At 44.4% G+C, this 18,292-nt stretch overlaps 1 protein-coding gene across 3 annotated transcripts in view; it reads left to right on the plus strand.

Annotated features, from left to right (window-relative positions):
- Positions 1-18,292, plus strand: part of LOC129667293 (zinc finger protein 568-like) — a 53,287-nt gene that overhangs the window by 26,632 nt on the left and 8,363 nt on the right. For all 3 annotated transcript variants that reach the window (XM_055594856.1, XM_055594857.1, XM_055594858.1), the window contains 2 exons: positions 14,599-14,651; positions 18,075-18,198. In XM_055594856.1, coding sequence (XP_055450831.1) covers positions 14,599-14,651; positions 18,075-18,198 — 177 coding nt within the window. The remainder of the gene's footprint in view (positions 1-14,598; positions 14,652-18,074; positions 18,199-18,292) is intronic.

The raw sequence follows: 18,292 nt of genomic DNA on the forward strand, positions 1-18,292 counted from the left end.
GTGTCTCAATAAATAAATAAATTTCTATGGATTGCTAAGCTGGTTTTAGAAAAAGAACAGTATGAACATCTTTATTGTTATCCATGATACTCTGGAGATCGGGGCAGGAGGATCTAGAGTTTGAGGTCAGCCTGGGCTGCGTAGTGAGACCCTGTCTCAAAACAAAACGTGTGTGTGTGTGTGTGTGTGTGTGTGTGTGTGTGTGTGTGTGTGTAAACCCAATTAGTATTTAGAATAGCACTGTTCGTAATGTGTGGTAAATTTATAGCCACTTAAAAGTGTATGATATAGCAGCATATGGGCAAACAGGTTGTAGAGTGTCCAGATACAGAGCTGTGGAAATATGTGGACTTGCTCCTCATCAGACATGACATCGTGAGTTGACAGGAAAAAAAAAATCTATTCATTTGTTTTGGGAATACTTGGCTCTTGGATAAAATTAAGGTGTAAACAGTACTGCAATATAATAAACACTCTTCCAAAGGATTTGAACACTGAATTGTGAAAAACTCAAACCTTGAAACTGTTGGATGTTGATGGCTATGATGGTGCATGCATACTATCCTAGTGCTTGGGAGGGAGAGGCAGGAGGATAAAGAATTCAGGGTCAGCTTTGGCTACATTACAAGCTTGAGGTCAGCCTGGGCTACATAAGACCCTATCTTAAAAAAATACAGAACAAAAATATGCACACTCTTTGTCTATAACTTGAGGTCAAAGAATTAGTTTTGGGAAAGTACAAAAAAGATGCTACAGTTTTAGTTTGGATTATTTTCATTTCTATGAAAGCCTCTGGAATCTTGTGAATAAGGGAGAGGAAACACGTGCACATAAACTGAAAACCTAGAGACCCAGCAGAGAGCTAGTGGATGAAAAAATGACCCATCCCAAGGGTCAAATAGCACATACAGTTAAAAACACAGAGGCAGTCACCTAAGTCAGTGTTGAGTGTGAAAAAAGACAATGAGATAGGCTGTCTACTACATCCATAAAGGGTACAAAGTATGTAACTGGTATTTATTGAAACATGTATTATGTATAGCTATTTAAATGTGATTACAAAGATACATGCTAAGTTCTTTTTAGTTCTGTCTATTACAAGATTTTGGGACTGAGAGTGTTGCTGGGAAGGGAACTTTTGTCTTTAAAAGACTACTAGAATATAAAATAAATCTTCAAAGTTAGTGATGCTTGGTAATAATATGGCTTGTCTTTTTTTCTAATAACAAAATAGAACAATTCATTCAAGACATTTGAGTAAGGTCTATTGATTCTCTCTTTAAACAAATGAGCTATGACACACAAGGCAATTTTTTGTTGTTGTTTTTGTTTTTTTTTTGGTTTTGGCCTTTTTAGTCCCTCCAGGATGATGGTGTGTTTTTCTAGTTATTTCTCACTGTTAATTCTCACTGTTAACTGGCTCACCATTAACTGTGCCCATAAAATGTTATAGAGGATTCATGTGCCCTTTCAAATGCTGATCCACTTGATCAGAAATGTTTTCATGTGCCTCCTAGCACTCCAGAAGCTGACACAGGATTAAGATTGTGGGGTCACTCTTCCTCCATACTGAGACGCTGTCTCAAAAAGACTAACTCTGGGGGAACAGATCAGTTGGTAAAGCCCATCTCTTGCAAATGTGAGGACCTGAGTTTGAGTCCCAGAACCTTTGCTTTAAAAAATAATAATAAAATAAACAAAAAGCTTAGTGGTTCGTGCTTAAAATTGCAGTATTGGGGAAAGCCCTGCTGGCCAACTAGCCTAGCGTATTTAACAAGTTTAGGCCAGTTAGGACTGGCCCCAAAGAGTGAATGGCCCCTGAAGAACAACACCCAGGGTGTCCTCTGACCTCGATACACACATGCGTACTGAACACACAAACATACCTAGCCACACGGTACTTAGCATGGTGCTGTGTAAAGTTAGTGTGCTCTGTGATTTGTTTCACACTCTAACGTTTTTGGTATTTGGATTCCTCTTTCAACCAATGATGTATTAAACTCAAGTAGGTTTTTCACTATGAAATTGGAAGTAAGAACTCAACATTAGCAGGTGTGCCGTGGTTATTTTCTTGTGGGAGGGCTTGATGTTTCTCTGATGAAGTGTTATATTAGCTACTCTGCCACTGAGCCACGTCTGTCAGCCCCTTAGTGTAAATCAGCAGTGATGTCGTACGTTCAAGTAAATCTTTATCATAACTTACTGTATCCGCGGCTGTCTTAACTTACTGTAGAGTTGAGGGTGAGCTTGAGCTGCAGATCTACCCCCCCACCCCCCCATGCTGAGACCTGCCTCATCCTGCCTGACTGACAAGCTGCTGATCTTAAACCCAGCCCTTTAACTGAGCCACGTCCTCAGCCCAGACTGCCTAGGTTAGTACAACATAAAATGTGCTTTTTGTTCCTTTGTGATTTTATTATTTTTGTATGTGTGTAGTGCTAGGACTGGGGCCCAGGGCTTTGGACGTGTTTGGCAGGCTCGCTACTACTTCCTCTGTCCTCGCCTTTGGTTTTCGTGAGACAGGCCTTCACATGTAGCTCAGGCTGGCACTGAACTCATGCTCCTCCTTCCTCAGATTCCCAAAGTGTTGAGAGCATAGGCGTTGCTACTGTGCCCAGTGAAAATGCTATGTTTTGCCCCTGCTCTTTCAGTTGTCTACCATCTGTTACACAGCAGAGTTGTTAGGCTCTGGCTAACTAGTTCCTGGTAAGGTTAGCATCATGCAGATTTAACCAGGTGCTCTAGGGAATTCGCATTGTGATAGTAGTGTTCATACCCTGTGATTTTGCGTATGGTTAATATAGACATTAATTTCGTTGTTAATTAATGCATTTTGGAAGGAGAAGCCTGTTTTATTCCCTTGGGTGGCTGTACACAATTATATCATTCACTCTTAACCTACTGCCCATTTAATCTTTTCATAGCCATTGACTTAGTGGCTTATCTAGTTGTGGTTGAAAGCAGGAGGATCCCAAAATCAGAGCAATAATATTCTCTAAAAGGGCCTCATTCTCTAAATACATGAGCTAGTCTGTAAGATAATTAAAAATTATTTTGACATCTTTACACTATTATTGGTGAACAAAAGGCCCCTGATGCTTTTTTAAAAAAAAAAAAAAACAAAAAAACAAAACAAAACAAGAATTATGGGTGTTGGTCAGAGGGGTCTTTAGATTTTATATCTGAGCATTAATTTTGTTTGAAGTTGACTTCACATAGTGACTAAAAAGTGATAAAAAGTATGGAGTACAACTTTGTGTTTGGACTGTTAGGCGCTATTTTGGATAATAAACAGTAGCATTCATAAATAACAGGAATTAATTTTAATGGAAACCATGTTTTACTAAAATATTAATAAAGAATTGTCATTTTATACACTTTGTTTAGTCTAACCGTAGTTTTATAAACATACTTAATATTTATAGATCTAAAAGTAATTTTTAAAATTCATTCTTTGTCCACTTAAGAACCCTCTGTAAATATTCTCAGTTGTAGTGCATTGGGTTTTTCTTTGTTTGGGTTTTGTTTTTGTTTTTTGCCTAGACTGCCTTTTATTTGTGTGTGTGTGTGTGTGTGTGTGTGTGTTTTTCTTTTTTACTTTGGGCCTGTGTTTCTTATACCATATAAGTTATGTAAGGTGAGTGAAATACAAGTCTCTGCTGCCTGTTCCTTAGAATGATTGGGAAGAAAACAGAAATACCTTTTCACTGCAGATTGGAATGGTCCTCTTTGGGCTCCTCCCCTCCCCCCCAGTAAGACTAGCTAAACTCACTGGATCAGAGGGAGGTGCCCGGTTATAAACTGGACCTGGAGTCCGAGTTAGTTTCGCTGATGGTGATTGTTCACCAGGGTACAAATGACCAGTCCTAAATTCTCATCCCCTTGCTCTGCCTCAAGTGGGAGGGCCAGAGATATACCAGTAGAAGTGATGTCAGTAGGACTTGCTTATATGAGGATGAGAAATGTAACCATAAGCTCTGTGCTTTATGGTGAACAGAGGGGTCAGCTCTTTTGGAATACAGTGGGGATTGTTGCCTGTGACAGAGCTCTGCTCTCCTAGGCAAATGACACTACAGACTTATCTACTTGAGGAAAGAACGTCTGGCCACAAAATGCCCTTTGTCTTGTCTTGCCAGAGGATAAAGGGATAGGTGTGCTAATGGAGGTCACATGCTCTGAGGAGTCCAGTGTGACATCGGGTTATAAACTTACAGAGCGCTCCTCCTGCACACCAAAACGCAACAGCAGGAGGGCCGCTCCATAAAACTGTGACGCAATTGTGAGAGAGACTAAGATAGAGATCTTGAGAAAAGCAAGTGATGGGAAGACCCATGAGAACTAGAGGACACTCAAAACCAGCTGCAAAACATTAAAACAGTCTAACATGCTTATCTTAAGTGTAGATGGGGTTTTCTATAACCCGTGTTTTTCACCAGTGCCCTTGTTCCAGAAAAAATGACTGTGAGTCTTAAATATATTTACAAAAGCCGAGGCCAATGTAGCTAGGCATGTTCCCTGACTTGCTTATAACTAATATCCTAATCTAAGTTCTGCCACATGGCTAGTTACCTTTCCTCAGGTTTCATGGGTCTGTCCTCCTCAGTTTCCTGGGGTGAATTCCCACACTTTCTTCACTCTATCCCAACATTCACTCTCTCTACCCAAACTTCTCCCTCCTATTTCCTGCCTCAGCTTTTGGCCAGTCAGCTGTTTATCGACAGATGAAGAATCCATACAGTGCGCAAGAGAGTATACCTACACTTTACATTGCATGCTTCCAGTTAAACATTGGAGGGCTTAAAAGGCAAGGAGGAATAGCCTGAGTACATGAAGGTGAACGTAAAACCAGCCTCGGGTGTGAGGCAGATTCATAAGTCAAGTATGACTGAAATGTGAAGGAGTGTGTGGAAAGTATAATCAGGTATGTAAGCAGGTAAGTAATGTAAGCAAAGAAATGAAAACATCTCCAAATCCTCAAAAGGCTCATCAGTATACCGAACACAGCCAAGGAAAGATACAGTAAGCTGAAAATATGTCAGCTGAAATTTCTCAAACTGAAATGCAAACTCAGAATGTCTGTGAACTGAGGATCAATTAAAAAGATGTAACATAATTGTCACTGGAATGGCAGAAGGAGGAAAAGGTAAAAAAAAAAAAGTATGTTGACAACTAATGGCTGGGACTTTTCAAAAGTAATGATGACAAATCACAGATCCACTAGACTCAAAAGAATACCAGACAGATTAACTATGAAAAACTGTTGCTCTGTGCATCATACTAAAACACTCAAAAAAGAAAATGAGGAAGCAAACCTTGAAAGAAGCCAACGGAGAGGGCTTTTCAGAGATCTTCCCTGTTGCAGCTTATGTTATGGTTTCTTTCTGTGTTAGGTGACACTCTGTAGAAGGCTTAAGAATCACACTGACTTCCTTGAGAGATCATGTGTGCAAGTAAAGTGTTAATATGTTTTTAAAGTGTGAATTCTGTAGTGAAATGGTTGTTTAAGATGGAAAGAAAATTGAAAATTCAGAGCCAGAAAGAAGCCCTTGTCTGGCTTACTGACAAAGAGGCTTTTGTGGCTGTGCCCAAGGAACCCACACCTTACAGAAGTTGCTGAAAGGGCAGGGGTTCCATCCTTCAAAATTTGGAATTCATCAGTCATTGAGAAGTGAGAGAAGAGTTAGCACACATGATATTCGAAATGTATAGTTACCTGAACTGGAAAAACGTACAAGGAACCAAGAACACCACTTTCTCAAACCTTCCCGAAAACTTAGAGGGGAAAGCATACTTTCTCTTCCTGTGAGATCAGCATTACCCTGATAGAAAAGCCAAACAAACACATAAGAAAATACAGACTGATACATCCCTTATAAGTTCTCATGGCTACAGAGATGGCTCCGTGGTTAAGAGCACTCTCTGTTCTTGGAGGAGCTGGGTGAAATTCCTGTCCCCATGGTTGCTGTAACTCCAGTTCCAGAGGATCTAACATCCTCTTCTGGCTTCTGTGCACACATGTAGTGCAGACATACATTCAGGCAAAACACCAGTTTTGATAATGATAAATTAATTTTTAATTTAAATTGCTCATGCAAAAAACCTTGGCAAAGCACTAGCAAACAGTTTAAATACCTGCCAGAAAGAATTATCACACCATTGTAAAATATTTCTGAAATGCAAGGATGGCTCAACATAAATTCAGTGAACGAAGTGTCAAGAAGCAAGAAGAGGCCTGCCATGGTGGACACGCCTTTAATCCCAGCACCTGGGAGGCAGAGGCAGGGGGATCGCTGAGTTCGAGGCCAGCCTGGTCTACAAAGTGAGTTCCAGGACAGCCAGGGCTACACAGAGAAACCCTGCCAAAAAATAAATAAATAAATAAATAAATAAATAAATAAATAAATAAATAAGGCAAGAAAACTATCTTCTGAGATTATTTGAAAGACTAGACGAGCTCTTGAAGAGACTCCGTGACCCAAACTAAGATGCCTTTGACAATAATATTAGCAGCTACACATGGATGTCAGCTTAAATTATCTAAATGTATAAAATGTAGGAAATTGTACAAATCACATAACCCTGGATAACCCAAGGCAAGAAATCAGTACTCATTTACTGCTGGCTAGAGTACTGACTATACACTAAAAATAAGGGTTAAAAGGCGATAATTGAAATACACCCTCCCCCCTTTTTTGAAGATTTTTATGTGTGTGTGTGTGTGTGTGTGTGTGTGTGTGTACACATGCCAGAAGAGGACATTGGATCCCAGAAGCTGGAGTTACAAGCAGTTGTAAGTTGGCCCAGTTGTGCTAGGAGCAGAACTCTGGTCTTCTTGAAGAACGAGAAGTTCACTTACCTGCTTTGTCGTGTCTCCAACCTCCTCAAGCACCTTCTTTTTATGTATTACTCGTTACCTAAGCAGCTTCAGATATGAAATTCTTGTTCTAGTGTATTGACATTTGCATTTATTGATTAATTCCTTCATTGTGTGTATGTGGAATAGGTGACTGTGGAAGTCTTTCTGTTATTCAGGTCCCAGGGACTGAACTCAGCTTGCTAGACTCTGGGGCAAGCACCCTTACACACGGAGCCGTCTCTCTGGCTCTCTTCTCCCCAGCGCTGTGTGTGGAGAGCAAGAGACCCCCTGTGGAGTGGGTTATCTCCTTTGATTATGTGGGTCCCAGGATTGAACTTGGGTTCTTGGGCTTGGCACTGAAACCATCTTGCTGGTCTCTCGGAGTTTGGGGGGTTGTTTTTATTGTGTTTATAGAATGGATGAAGTGATGTGCAAGCCAGTCTCCAACATAGTGAACTTAAGGTTTAGTTATAAAAATGACATGTAACTTGGTTTCTTTTGCAGCATTTTTGATCTGTGGCATTCGTGTTTTATTTTTGCTTAGAATTTTTATCTCTCTGGTTATACTGCCCATCTTTTCCTGGCTCCTCACCCCCACCTTTTCCCAATAGCCTTTAACATGCTATTCTACTTTAAATCCCACCTGCTTAACTTGAGTGGTCTTGTCATTGCTGGATCAGGTTCTTGTTCTAACTCTTTGTGTTTTCATTTTTACTGTGCCTTGCAATTTGTTTTTTGTTGAAAACTAGACATTTCTTGACAAGAGTGACTGCAGTAAACAGACCTATAGTGATGTGCTAGTAAGGTGCGGGTGGAGAGCACACAGCCAGCCTCTCCACTCTGGAGTCATTCTCCCTCTTGCTAGTGAGCTCCCCTGTTCTGGAACCTGGTGTGGAGGGACCCCTTCCTATCTGGTGTCGGTCGTCTCCTGAGCTTCACCAGCGCGTCTCAGCTTTTACCCTGGAGGGGGAGCGGGGTGACTGCAGTGAACCCCCATCCCCAGGCCAGTTAGTGCTAATGGAGCTCCACTAGGTTAGGCTCTTGCATAGGCCCCTGGGGCTGGCCTTGCGAAGAACAGAGTGCTCTGGGTGTGTTTCAGAGGGTGGCTTTCCTGGCCTTCTGTCCGATGCACAGTGAGAATTTCGGTGCTCTCTACCAAGAACCTGGTGAGGCATCTACAGATCAGACGGATCTACCCTCCAGGACAGGCCTGCTTTCCGTGAGCCTTGTTTCTACACGCCAACCATTCCTAATGTTAGGAGGCAGGGCTGAGGCTCAGGGCGTGAGGTGGAAATTTTGGATAGAGAGAACAATTCGATAATAAACATAATTTACTATTCCTTGATGCTACCTGTTTCTACCTTGTGTGTGCCTGCTCTGCTAGACAGCAGGCAGACAAATAAGACATGCTGAGAGCAAGTGAAAACTAGGCTTGGCATCTGTTTGCTGTAGTTTGTTACGGGGGAGGGATGACAGGTGCTCTTGCTAATGCTGTCTCCCTGAGGTCGCTGTGCTGAGGGAGGAAATGGGCTGCACTGCTCAAGAATTCAAGCCTTTTTGCTACTGGCCCTAGTTTCCTGGCTTTCCATAGTCTGTGTTTGGCCTTAGTCGCTTGTCCCACTTAGGAATGGATGTAAAGCACAGCCTGTCTGCTGCTGCCCGGGCTTCTCTGTCCTGAGTCTAGAACACCTTTGCTCAAAAATGTAGTGACCACAGTCTGTTTGGGAAGATGTCAGGGCAAGCTAGTCTCTGGTCTTCCACAAGTGGCAGCTGCCGCTATCAGTTACATTTGTCAGTTTGCTCTTTTTTTTTTTTTTTTTTTTTTTGCCAGCTTTCCTTCAGCCCTTCTGTTTTGAAAGGTTGAAACTTTAGCTACCAGAGAAAACTGTAGTGCTGCCTGGGGGATTTGTAGAGGAAAAGAGGGAAGTTGCTTAGTGTAGTGTTTCACTTTCCCAAACTAAACAATCTCCTCACTCTTGTATTTAGCATTCAAAATGTCCTTGGCATGTCAATTTGTGTGATGGCATAAAAACACTTGAGGCCAATCTTATTAAGCAAAATGGATATTGCCCCTTACATTTTAAATAAGATTACTGTATTTTTATTTAAAAAACAAAAACACTGGTGAAATTGTGTGGGCTGTTTCCCTGGCACTGGGGCTACCCCCTCAGAGTTGCGTGTGTTGAGGCGCCGGGAGCTCATCAGCTGTAGTTTGGGGGTCTCTGCCCACATTACTCACTTCTCTGTCACTTGTTTCCTGTGGCTTCTGCTCCAGTCAGTTGTGATTCTCCCATCTGCCTGCTTTAGAATTGGGGGGAATAGTTTGTCCTGGGATGGGCCTGAGAAGATGTTTGTAAAGTGGGTTTTCAGTTGAGAGTACCTAACTTGGAAGGCCCTGTGCACGCAGTCCAGAGGCCAGAGTTTAAGTGCTCATTACTTCTGCTCTGAACTAGTCAGGCTGTTTGCCCATCATTTCTTCTTTCAGTTCTTTACCTGGACTCTGACAATTCTTTAGTACTTATTTTAAGACAAAATGTTTTCCCTTTTAAAAATGGAAGCATTTTACATAAAGTTTTAAGTCTTCAGCCGAATTTACAGAGACCCATGTCTCTCCTCCTAGAAGAGGGAGTAGAGTATTTAATCCATTCCCCATGGTGTCCTCTGTCCTTCCCTCAGAGAACTCCATTCCCAGTCTAAAATCACCGATCCCAGTGTCCATCTCGGTGGACTGGTTTGCATATTGTAGGGCTTCCTGGAAGTCCTGCACTGACACTGTTGGCTGCGGGCTTCTGCCACACTGCGGTCTCTAGCTTCTTTTCACTGGTAATGTTTCCACAACTATCTCATCCAATCACCTGTCCGTGAATAGCTGGGCGGCTTCCAGTGTGGGTTCTGTCAGAAAGCAAGCAACAGAGCATGCAGACATGAGACTTCATGTAGGCGAGGGCTTCGTCACTCTTGAACAAATGAGTGCTGAGGGAAGACTGGCTGAGCAGTGTGAGGCGTGTGTTCATGAAAACTCATCATGTTTAGTGCTGTTAATTCCATCACAGTAGTTTCTTTTCTCAGCTTGGCAAGCTGTGGGCATGCGAGGCACGGTGGTAATTTTGACTGATGACTGTACCAGCAAATGACAGATGGCGTCAGCTGCACTACGCTTTGAGCAGGGCGCCTCTGCCCAACCCACGGTCACCTGGTCCCCTGGAGCTAACCAGCTGCTGCTTCTGCTCCAACTGAATTTAACAGCTGGGAGCAGCACAAAGAGCCGCTTACACTTAGAGCATTCTCAATATAGTCTCTGTTAGGTGAGCGTGCCAGAACCATGCTTGGTTTGCTATTTTAGAATTGTTCCCTATGGTTCACGATGTCCTGTTCTCTTTATGTTTGAGGTTTATTAAAAGTTATTAACGTCAGAGGGACAGACAGGCACAGTAGGGGTTTTGAGGAGGGTTCAGCCCCATGTGGCAGAATGGCTGCCCTTTCTATAGGCCTCAGAGGAAGGGGCAAGCCTCTGTGCCACGCTTTCAGTGAGGCTGTCTGTGGCCTGGAGGCAGCATTGCCTGAGAAAACAAGTTATGGAGGGCCTCTAAATACTGGCTGACCCATAGTTAACATTCGTGAGGGTGTTTGGTTGCTTGGTTTGGGCCAGGTGAAAGAGGGGAGGGGAAACACTTGTGATTTTAGTAGTTCCTTTTCTGCTGGGCAAAGGTGGGATCTTTATCAGGAGAGTCTTGGGATAGTCTCTAGTGTGTGAAACCCTGAAGGGAGGGGTCCTTCCTCAGTGGTATCCAAGCCTGCTAATATCCAGCTGGATACCTAACTCTAAAGTCATTTAAACTGGTTTAATGGACAGTGAGTCTCCGTCTCTACTTTCAGCTAAAAATTGGGCAGAGATGTGTTTAGGGTTTCCATTCTTGCTACCAGGCATTCCAGGACAACCAAGGAGATCCAGATAGATGCAGTCAGGCTGTCACCAGACCATATGACTGTGGATGGACTTTTTTGAGAGACTAAGGACTTGGTACTTGTTTAATCTCTTAGTCTGAGCCGGGAACTGCAAGTGGTAGTGTGGGGTTCCCTGCGGGGAGCAATGGCCGATTCCTCAGCCTTTCTGGAGGCTGCTGGGCAGCAAGTGTTCACTCCCACCCAGCGGGTCTCCAGAGAAGAGAGCCTGGGTGTTAGCCCAAGAACTGGAACTCACCAGAGCAGGGAGTTGAGCTGGGAAGAAAGCTGCACAAGGCAGGCTGCCACTCACAGGAAGGAGAGCTGCAGCAGCTGGACAGCTGGAGTGGAGGGGTTGGGGGTTTTTTGGGAGGGAGGGGGGTTGTTTAGGTTTTATCTGTTTGATTTTTATTTTGTTCTGCTTTTTGAGACAGGGTTTCCCTGTGTAGCCCTGGCTGTCCTGGAACTCACTATGTAGATTAGGCTGACTTCGAACTCACAGCAATCTGCCTGCCTTTGCCTCCTGAGCACTGGAATTAAAGGTGTGCGCCACCACCTGTCTGGCTTTTGTAACAAGATTGGCAGAAGAGAGGGCACCTTCCAAGGCAGAAAAGGTTGTGATCTAGGAACTGTGTTCCATTTTCTGTCCAAATGTATGAAGTTACCTGAATGTGTAAAGAGTTTGAGACTTGTTACAAGATTTTTGGCTAATTTGTCAGATCAAGTTGAGAGGGATAAAAAACAATTATCTTCATAATTCTTTAATCTCCTTCCTGGTGTGTGACAAATGTCACAAATGGTAAACCAAGGAAGAATATGTATCTTTAGACTAAAGGCAGTGGGTTCTCATCCAAGCCTGGGGGACACTCCAACCCACTAGTGGGATTTTCTGGAAAAGTTCATTCTCAACATAGCTTCCAGAAGGCTAGGCGGTGCTGCATGCCTTTAATCCCAGAACTCAGAGAAAGAGGCAGGTGGATCTCTGAGTTCCAGGGCAGCCTGGTCTACACAGAGAAATCCTGTCTTAAAAAACCAACAAGCAATAAAAAGTCACTGAAGCTCAGAGGACAGTTAGCAGCACAGCTAGGGCTCTGAGGAGGGTTCAGGCCCAATGATACATTCTTTTACCCTGGAGGCCCTTGGCACACACCTGTGGCAGCTTCTGAACCTTTGCAAAATGTTAACATTTCATTTGTTTTGTTATGAATTTTGGGACAGCCTCACACTGTATAAAGTGGGCCGGCCTTGAACGTTAACCTCAGCCTCCAAGTACTGGCTTACACTCAGCTTTGAGGCTTACTTTGCATTGTTTTATGTGCTGTGTGCGCGTGCTCTTGCAGGGCTCAGCAGTGTGTGCATGTGTGCCACGTGCTCATGAGCGTGCAGAGACGAGAAGAGGCTGTCCGAGCCATTGGAACTGGAGTTTATGGACAGCTGTGAGCTATCACATGGGTGGCTGCTGGGAAACAAACTTGAGTCCTCTGGAAGAGCAGCCATGCTCTTAGTGCTGAGCCATCTCTCCAACCTCCCAAAATGGTACTTTCTTAATACATCCTGTGTACAAGAACTTTTTAAAGCCTGGCGTTCTGCAGTGTGTGGGAGTTACTTAATGAAGCCAGTGTTGAGCCAGGCTGTGGCAGTGCACACCTTTAGTCCCAGCACTCTGGAGGCCGAGACAGGTGGGTCTCTGTGAGTTCAAGGCCAGCCTGGTCCACAGAGAGAGTTTCAGGACAGCCAGGGCTATACAGAGAAACCCTGTCTGGAAAAGGGAAGGGGAAAGGAAGGGGAAGGGGAGGGGAGGGGGGAAGGGAAGGGAAACAAACGAATATTGAAGGTGAAGAATAAATTATAGTGTTAACTATAATATGAGGAATCTAAGCCTGTCTCATCTTTGTATCAAAATGATAAAAAAAATTAAGGTGTATACCTGAGAAATAATTGACAGTAGACAATAAAGCATGCCCCATGGGATAACGGATGTCACTAATAGTAGAGGAAAGAGGACTTGTTCACTTCTGCTGCAGCAAACATAATTTGGGTGTCCTCATAAAAACCAATTCTAACTCTTTCCTCACCTCAGAAGGCCTTTGCCAGCTCCAGTGGTTTTTAAATTTTGACCCGACTATAAATTGAGGTCCATATAAACCTCTCCTCTCACTCAAAGAAAGAGAATCGCCACAAATACAGCTTACTAGTTGGAATGACCCTGATTTCATGAAAACTGGATTGCAGCTGCATGGGGAGGTAGCTGGCTGTAGAGCCCAGGAGCTTCTGTGGTTTGCTCTTGGTCAGTCTGTGGCTGTTAGTATAGTGGGGAAGTGAAGCAGTGAAAGGGGAGGGGAAGGGAGAGGCGACTGAGGAGTCAAGAGTTCATGAATGAAGGTTAGGTCGCCCTGCTTGTCAAACTTAAGGGCTTGAGTAGTCCTTAGTAGCCTGAATATTGAGTGAAGTGGTACAGAAGACATTGTTGAACAAGGAAACTGCAGGCATCAAGGATAACATGTATCAACCACAAATGGAAAGGCTGCTAGGAACTTTGTGTATTTTATCTTGTTACATGTGTTTATATATTACTTATGGTTTTTTATTTTCAGTTTACATGTAAATTTTTAGAAGCTATAAATTTGTTTAAAGATTTATTTCCTTGTTTGATGTATGAGCGCTGTATCTGCATGTGCACCTGCAGGCCAGAAGAGGGCACCAGATTACAGTATAGATGGCTATGAGCCACAGTATAGTTGTGGGAATTGAACTCAGGACCTCTGGAAGAGCAGCCAGGGCTCTTTACTGCTGAGCCATCTCTCTAACCACCACCCCCCCTTTTTTTATTTCTGAGATAAGGTCTCTCTGTGTTGTCCTAGCTGTCCTAGCATTCACTATGTAGACCAAGGTGGTTTTGAACTCACAGAGATTCACCTGCCTCTGCCTCCTGAATGCTGGGGTTAAAGGCACACACCACTACACTTGACTATAATACTCTTTAGGGAAAAGAATATTCAGTGTCGTGTACCTGCATTTGAAAAGTAATGAATATAGCCACTAATGATCCAGTTAGTATTTTATAGCCAGGGGTTACGATTTGCTAGGAAGGACTGGAGTTGTTTTGTCATAAGTAAGCTTTTGTTTACGTGTCAGAGGGTATATGGGAACGGAGTAGCCAGAGGGAGAGGCTGCAATTACAGCTTATTGCCTGCTGATTGAAGATTAGCCTCTACTCCTTGGCGTGGAACGCAAATGTATGATGTTAAGCTTGTTCAAGAGAGGGTGCAAGCAGGCTCCGATGGAAGAGGGCTCCTCTTGGCTCTGGTTGCTGCATTTGTACTTTCTTGCTCTTACGGGCCGTCCGCAGATGTATATGTGGGGCACACTGTGGTCACCAGCAGTGGGAGCTGGGTGGAGAGAGGTCCCCTCTGTGCAGGAGTGTGCTCTGTGTGAGCACATAGGTCCCCTCTGTGCAGTGTAGACTCTGGTCTAATAGCCTGCAGAGAACAGCGCACCCACTGCTGGGCAGCGGCTCTCCTCATCTGCATGCTCACCAGGCAGGCCCAGCCCTGCTACCTTCTGAGACAGATGAGAGCGGAGTAGTTAAAGATGGTGGCTGCAGACAGCCTTTTCTCCACGAAGAAGCTACATTTGGGACTCCGCCCCAGGACTCCAGTCTGGGCCCTAGGGCCACCTGTTTAAGTAAAGATTGGAGAAGGCTGTGGGGTCTCATTGGTGCTATAGTGGGGTGTGTGTGCAGGAGTGTGCTCTGTGTATGCAGTTTCTTAACCATTTCCCACCTTCTTCTTTCTCTTAAGAAACCAAAAGAGGAGGAGGAGAGATGGATTTTGCATCTAAAGACATGGCCGAGGTAAGCCAAATTTGCCACTTTGTTCATACAGAGGCTTCTTAGCTTCCAAATGCTACTGAAATTCAGGAATCTTTTCAAGAGACTCAAGTGATTTGGGGAAGAGGAAACTGTGCTTGTGGAACCCAGCCTAGGGCATCTGCTTCATACAAACTGCATCTGTTGTCTAGAATTTCCATTTCCCAGGCCAAATCTTGATGGTGAACCTGATCATTTAGCAGGGAATTTGAGAAGTAGAATAAAGTTATTTCAGTCTTTGTTGTCCCTTCTAAGGTCACTGTAGTGACATTCTTGCTTAAAAATTATAACAGCCTGGGGTGTCTGCCTGGCTTCTTCACTTATTTTTCCCCAGATGAAAAACCCTTATTGTATTTCTTTTGCTTTGTTTTGTTTTTCAAGAATAGGGTTTTTCTCTGTAGCCGTGGCTGTCATAGAACTCAACTCTTTAGACCAAGTGGCCTCAAACTTACAAAGATCCACCTGCCTCTGCCTTTGAGTGCTGGGATTAAAGCCATGAGCCACCACCGCCCAGCCTCTATTTTTGTATACATTAGTAAAGAATCCCTGCAAAAACCTCAGGTTTAGAACATTAGGCACCCAGAAGACACTCAGCTGTTACTGTTCTCAGACTGCTTTGTCTGTGCGTGTGATTGGCCCCATGGTCATGGTGACAGAAACAAGTGGCTTAAGTACTTACTTTGCATCGCTGGCCTTTGAGGTTCCTCTCAAATGTGGCCTTGGCACAGCAGGAGAGGTCAGGAAAGAGTTCTCAGAATGCATTCGATTCAAGTAGAAAATTGTCAAAGAAACAACACCAGAAAAGAAAAAAAGAGGGGCTAGAGAGAAACGGCTCAGCAGTTAAGATCACTGGCTGCTCTTCCAGAGACACAGGTTCAATTCCCAGCACCCACATGGCGGCTCAGCATCATTTGTCGTTCCAGTCTCTGGGGATCCGCCACCTGAAGACACTGCCCAACAGTGTGGGTGGACTGCTCTCCTTCTGTGGGTACAGGCACACATGTGCAAAATTCCCACACACACAAAATAAAAACAAGTCTTCAAAAATGGCCGTTGCACTCACAAACGCATGCAGCCACTGCCCAGGGTCAGGCTGACGAGAATAGCCAACATTCCCATAGGCAGCTGGACTGGACTCAGTGGGTTAAAAGAACAAAGGCATGGGAAGGCAGACGGGACTGTGGAAGAAGTATAAGGGAACGTTGAGAATGTACACAATGAATGTACATATCGTCCTCCAGCACCCATCTTTGCATGCGCCTTTCTCAGATTGTATTTTCTGACCATATAGTTCAGCCAGGGCCATCTGTGTGACTCATGGGTTGCTTGGTTGGTTTTGAGACAGGGTTGCAATGTGTAGCCTTGACTGGCTTAGAACTCACTTTGTAGACCAGGCTAGCCCAAACTCAAGAGATCCTTGTGCCTCCTTCCTAATGCTGGGACTGAAAATGTAGGCTACCACATCCAGCTGTAACTCAGCTGTAACTTCCCACTAGTCCCTGGTTGGGTCACCAATGGGTACACAACTGATGATAATGATTCCCCTGTTCCTTGGTCATTGGTTTTTGCTTTTGTTTATGTTTGGCGAGTTTCACACCATTTCCTCTGCTCTGCTCTCCATCCCCTCATAGGCTCCCTTACCCTTGCACCCTCCTCCCAAATTAAGAAACACAGAAACAAAGAGCAATTAAAAAAAAAAATCTCTTCGTGGAAGCTGTGCTATGTCACAGTGTGTCCTGTATCTTTGTCCACAGTTTTTTTTTTAAGATTTTTATTTATTTTTATGTATATGAGTGCTATATCTGATTGTATACTTGTAGACCAGAAGAGGGCTCCAGATCAAGTGTAGATGGTTGTGAGCCATCATGTGGTTGCTGGGAATTGAACTCGGGACCTCTGGAAGAGCAAACCATGTTCTTGGTTAAGGGCGCTGAGCCATCTCTCCAGCCCTGTCTATACATTTTCACTTGCAAATGTTCATTGTGAGGAGTCTGGTCTGGTTCCAGATCTCTGGCTTCTGTGTCACCATCAGTTTTGGATTCACACCGGGTCTTTTCCCAGTACTGCCCTGTGTCATGAAGCTTTGGATCTGAAGGACTGGCTCTTTCACGTGCTCCAGCAGTTCACAGATGGAGTTTGGGGTAGGCCAATTCAAAGCTCTGGATCTGGGCTTGAGTGGCAGCTGAGCTGGACAGCCTGCCGGCTCCCCAGTGCCACCATCAGCAGGAGGCAGGGTCAGCTCTCCTGCCCTCCAGGCTGGTCCACCTGCACCCACACCTCCAGAGCCAACTCCACAGTGCTGCAGCCTGCAAGGGGCTAGGCCAGCTCTCCCATTCTCACCCTCAGGGCGGCATCAGCCATGCTTTCATCATCAAGGCCAGCTCCACGGGGCTAGCTCTCCTGTTCTCGTGCTTTAAGGGCTAGCTCTCCTGACAGCCACAGGTGGCCAGGGGAGGAGGGAGGGCATCACCCCCACCCCACCCCACCCCACCATAGACAACTGGCTAGGCCAGCTCCTTCGGGCTGGCTCACCTTCACCCCTTCCACCAGGGCCAGCCCTGCTGTACTGCCCAGGCGGGATGCAGGGCCTGCACTCCCAAGTGCTGCCAACGGACAAGGCCCTCGCCCACGCCCACTAGCTCATTTTTTTTTTTAAAGTAGGACCCTTAAGTTTTTCTCAGACATTTCAGCTATTGTAGTACTTGGGGTTCTATTATCAGGTACTTGGGAATTTGGATGCCGGTTGTGGTGGCTTATTGTCTCGTAATCTTGGTGTGCTTCGCATATCTGTGGTGATGGATGTGCCCTTCTGTGAGGCCTTCTTAAAAGGATGTCCTCAGCAGGAAGTACATTTCCTGCAGCTTTTAGTGTGGATTGGGGCGGTGACCCTGATAGTTTGTCACCACTTTTAGTTTCTGCCTCCTTGTAGAAGACCCTTTGTGTCACTGTCGAGTTTTCATAGGGGAGAGACTGGGCGTTAGGGCACTAGTTGCAGTTGTGAATGTCATAGGTTCTTTGGGAAGAGGGAGTACAGCATGAGAAAGGGTGTGCAGCTTAGGTCAGAGATAAGAGGATTAGACACAAAAATGTAGAAGGGCAGATTTGTACAGGTACAGAGAAGAAAGGGTCGTGGCGCAGTTAGTCAACAATAACAAAAACATCACACACGAACAGAGCATGACTAGAAAGAGGACGCTGTGTACTTGCATGTATAATTTCATTCAGGTGGAAAAAGCCAACGAGCAGGTCTGTCCAGAGCCTGTTGGGCTCCTTGTTCCCACCTTGATGGTCACATGAAAGGGCCCAGCTCTGTTATCCAGGGAACACTGTCTTCTTCACCATCTTTTCTGTTGTCTTCAAAGTTTTGTCTTAATTTCACAAATGGCGTGTGTGTGTGTGTGGTTTCAGGGCTTGAAGTTCAAAGATGTGGTCATTTACTTGTCTCAAGAGGAGTGGGCAAGCATGCACAGTTCCCACAGGGATTTGTACCGGGATGTAATGTTGGAGAATTACAGCAACTTGATTTCCCTAGGTAAGTTCACCTTCCCAAAATTCAGAATTGGCTTTACAGAATTTTCATTTCCTTCATAGTGAATGTTGGGTTTTGTTTTGTTTTTTTTCTTTTA

Source organism: Psammomys obesus, unplaced genomic scaffold (genome assembly GCF_907164565.1).
Source record: "Psammomys obesus unplaced genomic scaffold, mPsaObe1.curated_primary_1811, whole genome shotgun sequence".
Lineage (NCBI taxonomy): Eukaryota > Metazoa > Chordata > Mammalia > Rodentia > Muridae > Psammomys > Psammomys obesus.